This window comes from Equus przewalskii, unplaced genomic scaffold, assembly GCF_037783145.1.
Source record: "Equus przewalskii isolate Varuska unplaced genomic scaffold, EquPr2 contig_7228, whole genome shotgun sequence".
NCBI lineage: Eukaryota > Metazoa > Chordata > Mammalia > Perissodactyla > Equidae > Equus > Equus przewalskii.
Window position 1 is genome coordinate 4569 of NW_027227981.1, and position 9826 is coordinate 14394.

General features: G+C 52.2%; 1 protein-coding gene and 1 long non-coding RNA gene across 4 annotated transcripts; one reads left to right on the forward strand and one right to left on the reverse strand.

Moving 5' to 3' along the window:
- Positions 1-419: 419 nt before the first annotated feature.
- On the forward strand, positions 420-6486 carry LOC103554411 (ral guanine nucleotide dissociation stimulator-like). 3 transcript variants are annotated; one of them, XM_070606847.1, is made up of 7 exons: positions 420-532; positions 876-1083; positions 2970-3080; positions 4009-4202; positions 4522-4578; positions 5515-5708; positions 6223-6486. In XM_070606847.1, the coding sequence occupies exons 2-7, from the start codon at positions 937-939 to the stop codon at positions 6462-6464; spliced, it is 945 nt and encodes a 314-aa protein (XP_070462948.1). In that variant the 5' UTR covers positions 420-532; positions 876-936; the 3' UTR covers positions 6465-6486. The 3 variants fall into 3 exon arrangements, with proteins under 3 accessions (XP_070462948.1, XP_070462949.1, XP_070462950.1); XM_070606848.1 differs by lacking the exon at positions 420-532 and having other exon boundaries at positions 927-1458; XM_070606849.1 differs by lacking the exons at positions 420-532; positions 2970-3080 and having other exon boundaries at positions 927-1458.
- Positions 6487-6491: 5 nt separating this feature from the next.
- LOC103554410 (uncharacterized) lies at positions 6492-9722 on the reverse strand. The gene is made up of 3 exons (XR_011536427.1): positions 7242-9722; positions 6992-7136; positions 6492-6631 (listed from the first exon to the last, which is right to left on the reverse strand). It is a non-coding gene; the product is annotated as an uncharacterized lncRNA (long non-coding RNA).
- Between the last annotated feature and the right edge of the window lie 104 nt (positions 9723-9826).

Genomic DNA, 9826 nt, shown 5'->3' on the forward strand with positions numbered 1-9826 from the left:
AGTCTCAGAACTGGCTTCGCATCACTCTGCCCTGTTCCACGGAGTAGAAGGGAATCACGAACTTCAGGCCACACTCAAGGGGAGTGGATTCCAGCAGCATGTGTAGACCGAGCAGAGGGGATCACAGGAGGCCACTGACGGAGAAGGAGAACACCTCACAGGCTCAATGCCCTGGACAGAATCACAGTCTAGTTCAAGGTGGAGCCAGGTGTGAACCCAGCTCTGCATCCTCAAGGATGGGGCCCTGGCTGCTCCCAGGCTTCCTCAGGGGGCTCTGAAAAGGTGGTGCTGCTCTAACTGCAGTCAGACATGGAGAGGGCAGGGGGCTGAGACTGAGAAGTCGGCAGCCTGGTCGTGCACTTGGCAAGTTTCTTCCTGAGGATGAGCCCAGGGCAGGCGAACACTTGAGTGTTCCCCATCCATGTCACGCCTAGGGTGGAGGGAGCAGGGGCCACCTTTGCTGAGCTCATGCTTATGCACTTCTGAACTCAATCCCACACTGGAGAATTGGGAAACTGAGGCCCATAGACAGGTAAGCACTGGCCCATGGCACATGACAGACAAGAGTCCAAGCAGAAGGAAGTATTCTGATATTCTAGGGCATGACTCGAACCCTTCCAATAGGCTTTGCGGTGGACAACAGAAACCGTCAGTTCTTGGGAAGCTCTTGCCCATCCCTTCCTCTGTGGAGGCTGTTTCCTCCTGGGCATCCAGGACGTGAGCAGTGACACACACGTACACACAGAGACCTTAGACGGAAGGGCGGACTATGGGGTGGGCTCAGAAGAGAGGCAGACACAGGGGAGGTGAGGAGAGGAAGAAAAAAGCCGTTAGAGGCATTCCCTACATGGGACACTGCTCCTCCAATTTCACAGGTATTTTCCCACTCGGGCCTGAGGACATCTCCAAGAACTATGGGCTAGGATAATCCCCCCCATGCAGACTGGAGGCAGAAAGGCCCCGGCGAGGCACCATGGCTTCTCCAGGATGAGGAACAGGGAAGAAGGAGCACTTGTGTCTGCGTCTGTCTCAAAGCTGGGACCCTGGCTGCACCCAGACCTTCTCGGAGGCCTGTGGAGACAGGTGTTTTGGGGATCCTGGGGACACATATGATACTGCATGGAAAAGGGGGTGAACAGTGCCCCGCCCAGAGGACTGCTTGCATGGGTGGTATCCGAGGAGGGGCCTCAGATCACCGTGGTTTCCAGGCAATGATGTAACCTCTTTCACAACAATGCCCACAGTGCAGGGGCCTCCTGTAAAGAGGCACCCAGATCCTCACACTCAGCTCACTTGGCTGGAGACAGCTGCTACGGAAAGATGTTTTCCTGCTGTATCCTGCCTCACAGCGTCTATGGTCCCCAGACGACCCGGAGCCAAAACCTTTTTACTCGTTTTAAAGGGTGGCTCACCTCTCATACACCACACCTATGGCCGTTTGCCAGGAGGTCATCAAAGGTAACACGAGGGTGCCTACATCGGGCTATCCAGCTCAGGCCACTTCTGTGAGCCCCCACTGAACGAACCCCACCCTCTCCCTTCCGTGGGGGGGATCCTGACTTGGCGGGAACTGCTGGGTGTACAGCTGATCACCTGGTGCTGCTGCCATCTTCACATCCCAGGACAGGGCTGGCACCATGGAAAGGGGATTCCCAAGTTGCCTCTTAACTGGGCCAAGTTTCCTTCAATTCTTTTTCTGATGGGAGTAACCTTCGTTTATAGCATTACGTAGTTTCAGGCGTTCATCATTATATTGCGATTTCTGTGTAGATGACATCGTGTTCACCACATAATGACTAATGACAATCCATCACCACACCCATGTGCCTAATCATCCCTTTCACCCTCTTCCCTCCCCACTTCCTCTCTGGAACCCCCAATCCAATGCCTATCTCCTGTGATTCTTTGCTGCCGTCATCCCTGATTTATGAGAGTTGTCACAAGGTTATTGGACTTTCTCCCTCTGAATTAGTTCACTTAGCATAATAATCTTGGAGACGTGGTATTATGGAAGACATGCCTTGTGAAGTGCAGCAGTGTGCTTCCCTCTACTCAACACTTCCGAAAGCCAAGGGACTCGCCTGTGTGGGCCACAAGGATGCCTCTGTTGAGGCGTGGTTGCCGTTGCCACAGGTGACCAGGGAGGCAACGCTGTGCCCTGGGCCGACTGGTTGTTGGACTCAACTGCCTGTGGCTGTGATGGTCCTTTCAGTCACTTTATCGGCATGGGGCACCCCAGCACAGTTGCCTGCCAGGTCTACTGGCTCATTCCTGTTGCAGATTTTCTGCTGAGTGATTTGGCGCCCATCGTGGCTGGCTCCTAGTCTCAGGTGCAGGGGCTGGCTGCAGGCTTCAGGCCTGCAAGGCTGTTGTCAGAATTCTCAGGGTTGCAGCTGTTTGGGGCTGGCCCCAGGCATGGAAGCACGCAATATTTTCAGGCTTTGGAAGGTGGGGCCTATGCCCTATGTGGCTGTTGTAGAAGCTGCTTATTGCAGTAATGCTCCCCCACCCAGCTCAGATCCCACAATCCATCAGGAAAGGCTGCACACCTTAAGGGAGCTCCCAACTGGCCCTGAAGCATCACGGCTCGAAGATGGCTTCGTTCCTCTCCAGAGAGGAACTCTGCCTCTTCCAGCTCAGTCAGCACCGTCCCGTTTGGTGAGGGTGCTTTCATCCAGCTTTCAGTTCTTTATGAGCCGTAATTGTGCCAAGAGCAGCTGTAAATTCATTGCATCCATGGGTGGAGAGGAGTTCAGCGTCCACCAAGAACAACATCTTGACAGCTTCCTGGGCAAATGTTAAGGCAAGGCCCTCAGGCTGTCACCTGATTACCTCCTTGATGGAGATCTGTGCAGATGGTGGGGGCCGTGTGTCGGGAGTGGAGAGAGTCACCGAGTGTCAGAGCCCCCAAAGTGACTCAGCCAGTGCTCTGAGGCTTCCTGCCTGACTGCCGGGCACTGTCTTTACAGATCGCTCCTGAGGAAGTCGGAAAGGACAAGACAGATCCGTCCTTCCTTTCCGTGATTCTACAGGAAGGGATGATGCGGCACCCGGCCGACACAAGCCAGCGCTGGGCCTGGGTGAGTGCAGGTGCTCAGGACACCCAGCACCCAGGGCCCCAGGACTCCAAAGACAACCATAGGTCCTACAAGGCCCTGGTACCACTCCTGCTCCAGAAGGAATCGGTCTCCCCATCTCTGCCCCCAACCTGCCCGCACTGCCCAGCTCCTGTCTTGGCCACATTCAAAGTCACTGTCACCGTAACTCTACGAATCCCAGCAAAGAGACTTTTCTCCCATTTCACCTCATGTTTGGTCAAGGGGATCGTTGCATTTTTCTGTACATTTTCCTCTTTCACCCCATCCCCAAGTGTCCATGATGACCTCACAATCCTTCCACACTTTCTTCACGTCTCACACTGCCTCATAATGGATAAGGATGCTTTTCCCCAAAAGGATGTGGGGCTCATTGGGACATGTGTGTTGCTCTTTTGCCCTCCTGAGGAACATGTGCCCATGGCCCCTCCAGATCAGGGGCCGGGGCCTCACTGAGATGCACCACATTTTGGATGGCAGACCGTGGACGAGACTGATTCAGCCCTTCACTGCTGTGGGACCTCCTGTTGTCCTTTCATCAGTGCTGCACTGGACGTCCTGCCTGTCCTCCTGTCCCAATCCATCCCCCCGCAGGGAAAGCCCCCGTCTTCTCCTCTCTGCAATGGGCTCTTGTGTCAGAAACCCCAGGGCTGATGCTCTTAACACACACAGGTGCTGTCAATTCTCCGGTAACACCTTGATCTGCTACTGATACTGATACTAACACGTTCGTTCATTCCCCCATCTGATTCTACCTGTAAGACCAGAAGTTTTTCCTACTCTGGGAACTCCTGTCCCACCCCTTGCCAGAAGTCACTGGGGGCTTGAGGCATTGCTCTGACCGCCAGCCCCAACCCTCCTGGTGCCCACAGTGCTGCCTCCTAAGCTGCGCCTCTCCTCTGTACCACCCCAGGCTCTCGACGCATCCACAGTGGTCAAGAGTCCGTTTCCCAGGGTGTGGATGGTTCACGACACTGCGCTCAATAGTCTCGTGGATCACCTTGTGCCCGCTTTCCTGCTGGGCGACACCACTTTTATCCACAGCTTCCTGTTGACGTACATAGCTGTGGCCTCCACACAACAAGTGCTGGATGAGTTCTTTAACAGGTGAGTGCCCTTCTCCTCCAGGACTCTGGGGCTCCAGCTATCTGCACGCCGGGAGTCTTGGGGAGGTCTGCGCACCTCTCTGAGCCTCAGTTTGCTCCTTTGAATACTGGCGAGAAGACGGGAACCACCGCCAAGGGCTATTGTAGGGACTCAATGAGCTCCTGCCTGGACGGCCCTTTCGAGAAGCTGAGCCCTATGAAAGGTCAGCTGGATCGGCCCTCCAGGGCTCCATTCTAGACAGGAGTCAGACAGTCACATAAGACTCCTCAGGCAGCTGCCGTCCAGTACAGTCAATGTGATGCCCTCCTGTCTCCTCTAGTTACAGATTCATCCTCTCTTGTAGAGTGGACGACGCGCCCACCCGCCTATGGAAAAAGTGAGTGGGCACTGGATCAAGTGGGAGGGCCTCTCCTCTCCACACTGTAAGGGGAGTGTAGGGCCTATGATCGAGCGGCTGGCAGGACCCCCTATCCCAACGTCTTCTGATTCCTCCGGGACGGCAGAGTTCTGAGGGCTTCTCAAATTAGAGAAGAAAACAGTCCAGGAGAGCTCTGCAGGGGGCTGTGGGTGCTGTGGGAGACCAAGGCAGAGTGGAGTAAGCCACTACAGCACCCAGATGCACCCCTCCCCATCCCAGTCCCACCTCCACTCCCCATCGTGGGACACAGAACAGGAGGTGTCTGAGCATCCTGCTCACTCATCTGGAAGAACCTCCACGGTGGGGGCTCCTCTGCTGCCCAGTGGCCCACTCAGTGCTCAGGGACCAAATGACACCCTCCGTGTCAGCCACTAGCAGGAGGGGAAGGTCACCCACGTGGGGCACCTGGTGAATCAGGCAGCACACAGGCACAGGACCTAAAGTCTGAGGTATGTGGAGGGCACTGGAAAGCACAGGCAGGAGACAAAGACCGTTGTTCCTGGATCAGTCAGATATTCACTGCACCCTACTGTGTGCCAGTGCCTGGAAGAACAGGGCAGACTGCACCACGCCCTTCCGTCCTGGACTGGCATTCCAGTGGGATGTGCCAGTTGACACTCGAGGACTGTGTCAGGCTTCCCTGAGGAAAAGGAGGGGCCATCACTCCAGGGACCGAGTGCTCTCACTTCCCAAGGTGTTTTCCCAGCCTCTCCTTGGAGACGTGGCCTGTTCTGCCAAGCTGGCCGGGTAGCAGGCGAACGGAAAGTGGGACTGGCCCCTGGACAGGCAGGAGCAGGAGGCACAGGAGCCCAGACCCCCACGAGGTACCCTGGGAGGGCAGTATGGAAGGAGAGGCCGGTTCTCTGACTCCGCTGCCCACCTGTCTCTCCTCAGGGCCTTGGCCTTCATTCTTGGCACGTGGATGGAATCCTATCCCCAGGACTTTTGCCAGCCCCCAGACTTTCCCAGCTTGAGGAGAGTATTGGCCTTCCTTGCGTTCAGCATGCCAGGCTCGCAGGTGGAGCATCAAGCTCGCCTTCTGCTTTCACAGTCGCTGCACTCTGAGCCCAGCAAGGCAGAGAGTCAGGGTGAGCAGGACTTGGGCTGTGTGACACGGGCGTGTGTGGAGGCAATGTGGCCGGGCCACTCAGCACAGAGCCTTCAGAGGCTGGGGTTAGGCTGAGAGCCATGAGCTGGAGCAGATCACAATTCCCACGGACTCCAGGCATGGCACAGCTTCTGGAGGGCGGTTCATGTACTGAGTCTCCCTGATTGGTGAGACATTTCCCTTGCTTGGGAGGAACATGGAAAGACAGTCACGTTTGGTTTCTCTGTGTGTTTTTGTACGTGTGTGTGTGTGTGTGTATGTGAGGCATCGTTACTTTGGGTTTTTCTTTATTTTTTTTCACCATTCCCTTTTTTTAATTCTTGGTTGCGTTGACAGTACTTTATAAACTTCCTCAAAGTTCAGGTGTTCGGTGTTATATATTTCAATTTCTGTGTAGATTACAGCAGGTCCCCCACCCAAAGACTAATTGCAATCCATCACCACACACATGTGCCTAGTCATGGGGATGTGATTTTCTCCTCTTGGATCTGCAGCACCTGCTCCTGAGAAAGATCCCAAGCCAGCTGAATATCGACCCCCTGCTCCAACTCTAGTGCCCACCGCACCTCAGAGCCACACACCGATGTCCAGCAGTGGAGGCGCCTCGAGCCTCAGCCCGGATTGCACTTCAAGCGATGGAAAGACCGTTAACGTCCTCCCAGCGACGAGCCTCAGCACCTGGAATGCCGCACCACGGCCGATTTCTGCCCCTCCCCATTTACCACCTGTTCAATAAAGTTATTTTTGTCTTGCACATACTTAACGCTTTCCTTTAATATCTCTTGAGATGTTCACTTCAACAGGATGTCATTCCTTTATCCTTTCAAAATGTCCATTTCGAATGACGTCACCAAGATGGTGGAGTCAGTAGTCTTCTCTGTCTCTCTCCCTTCGAATCTACAACTAATCGGACATTCATCGGTTAACAAAGGACATCCATATAACATCTCGGGATGCCTGAGAGTCCCGTGCTGCTATGCATCGGAAGGCGGATGGACTTCCCCCCAGGAGGAGGTGGAGATAGGTGAAATCTCTCCGACCCCCAACCCCCGACCACCGGACAGCCTAGTACCTGCAAGTGGCTTTCTTCCAGCGGACGCACCCATAGCATCTCCATGCACCAAGGGCAGGAGTGTGTGCACACCAGCGTAGCGACGGTGGAAACAGGTGACTACAGCCCTACCTAAGCCCCTTGCGATTACACCTAAGCACAGGGGCAAACCCCAGGGTCTCGCACCAGCGGCAGGGAAAGCCTCTACTCACCATTAGCAGAGAGGCCCCGCCCATCATTCAAACCGCCCGGAAGGTCCTGAAGAGGAGGATGCCAGGCAGTGCAGCAGCCAGCCAGCTGCCACTGGACTCACGGACTCCAGCTGTCTCCCAGACAGGGCATAGGCTCCCAGAGATCCTGTGGGAAAAGATTGGGTTTGGGTGGAGTTCCAGAGGCCCGGCTCCGTGGCCCAGGGGGGATCTCCAGGCTCCTGCACTGGCGGCAGGGAAAGCCTCTACTCACCATTAGTGGAGAGGCACCGCCCAGCATTCAGAACGCTGGGAGGGTCCCAGAAAGGAGAATCCCGGGCAGGGAAGCAGCCAGCCAGCCAGCCACCACTGGACTCACGGACTCCGGCTGTCCCCCAGACAGGGCATGGGCTCCCAGAGATCCTGTAGAAGAGGACTGGGGATGGGTGGAGTTCCAGTGGCTCAGCTTCATGGCCCAGGGGGAGACTCTACAGTCCCACAGCAGCCTCAGGAAAAGCCTCTGCACAGCACTAGTACAGAGGCCCCACCCAGCAATCACAAGGCTGGAAGGCCCTAGGGCAAAAGTAGCATAGCTAGGTGAGCTAACCACAGACTGCAGAAGATACCCATAGCTCTGCTGTGACCTATAGTGGACAAGTGAGATTTTGTGGGCTCCGACAGTGACAGAGCTGCGAAGATAGGTGATCCTGCTCCCGACCTCTTGGAAAGCCCTTAACACTGCTGCAGACCCTAAGCAGGGAGCACATCTAGGTGGTCTCCAACAGTAGGCACTAGCAGCCTGAAGCCCTCTTGTGATTGCCCCCACACCTGATGAGGGACCCCACAGGACCACTGTGACTACAAGGAGGGGCGCAGGTCCAGTTAGCAACAGCTGACAGGGTTCCTGGTCGGTGCAGTCTAAACAGCTGCTCCCCTACACACACCAGTAGAAACAAGTGGAAGCAGTAACTAAACTCTATCTCTATGTGGAGGCACAAATCTATGCCATCAAGCAGTAAGAAAAAATATATTAAATCTCCAGAACAGAAGGAAAATGACAGAAAACAATCACAAAGACAATGAAATCTATAACCTAAATCGCGATGACTTCAAAACAGCCATTATTCAAAAACTCAACGAGTTAAAAGAGAATACAGATAGACAAGTCAACGAGTTCAGGAGCTATGTCACAAAAGAGCTTGATGCTATAAAGAAGAACCAATCAGAAATACTGGAGATGAAGAACGCAATGGAGGAGATTAAGAAAAATGTGGACTCTCTGAACCGTAGGGTTGATAATATGGAGGACAGAATTAGCAATTTGGAGGAGAGGAATACAGAAATGCTGCAGACAGAGGAGGAGAGAGAACTAGGACTAAAAAGAAATGAAGAAACCCTCCAAGAATTATCCAACTCAATCAGGAGATGCAACATAAGGATTATAGGTATACCAGAGGGAGAAGAAAAGGAGAAGCGGGCAGAAAGCCCACTCAAAGAAATAATGGCTGAGAACTTTCCAAACCTTGGGAGAGAGATGGAACTTCGTGTGACAGAAGCCAACAGATCTCCAAACTTTATCAATGTAAGAAGACCAACCCCAAGGCATATAGTAGTGAAGCTAGCAAAAGTCAACGACAAAGAGAAAATACTAAGGGCAGCCAGGTAGAAGAAAATAACCTACAAAAGAAAACGCATGAGGCTATCAGCAGATTTCTCAGCAGCTACCTTCCAGGCTAGAAGAGAGCGGACTGATATATTCAAAACTCTGAAGGATAAAAACCTGCAGCCAAGAATACTCTACCCAGTGAAAATATCTTTCAAATACGATGGAGAAATAAAATCTTTCCCAGATAAACAAAAGTTAAGGGAATTCATTGTCCCAAGACCTCCTCTTCAAGAAATGCTCAGGAAGACCCTCATACCCGAAAAATCAAAAAAAGGAAAGGGGTTAAAAAACCAAGAGCAAAGGAGATAAGTAGAAGGACAATAACAAAAAGTGGCAGCTCTCCATCAGAACAGGTTAGCAAATGTTAAATAAAACAGCAAAGATAAAAGGAAGGGAAACACCAAGAATAAATATAATCCTGTCGTTTTAACCACAAACTCACAACACAAGACGGAAGAGGAAAAAAAATCTGACGACAACAACCTAGAAAGGGAAGAGAAAAGGGATGGGATGTTTTAATTCAAGGAAATAAGAGGCTATCAGAAAATGGACTATCTCATCTATGAGATGTTTTAGACAAGCCACCTGGTAACCACTAAACAAATAACAAGAATAAAGACACAAATTACAAATAAGAAGAAAGCCAATGCAGAAATTTACATACCTGAATGAGTAATCTAAAACTCATGGGACGAGAAACAAACAAAATGCAAGAGAACAGGAAAACAAGTGATAAAATGGCAGCGATAGGCCCTCCCATTTCAATAATCACTCTAAATGTAAATGGATTGAACTCTCCAATCAAAAGACACAGAGTGGCAGGATGGATCAAAGAACAAGACCCAACAATATCCTGCCTCCAGGAAACACACCTCAGCCCCAAAGACAAACACAGACTCAGAGTGAAGGGATGGAAGACGATACTCCAAGCTAAGAATGAACAAAAGAAAGCAGGTGTCGCTAGATCAGACAAAGTAGAATTCAAAGCAAAACAGATAAAGAAAGACAAAGACGGGCAGTATATGATCATAAAAGGGACACTACACCAAGATGACATAACACATAAATATATATGCATCCAACACAGGAGCACGAGTTTGTAAAGCAACTCCTAACAAAACTAAAAGGAGACATCAACAACAATACAACAATAGTAGGGGACCTCAACACCCCATTAAGATCAATGGATAGAT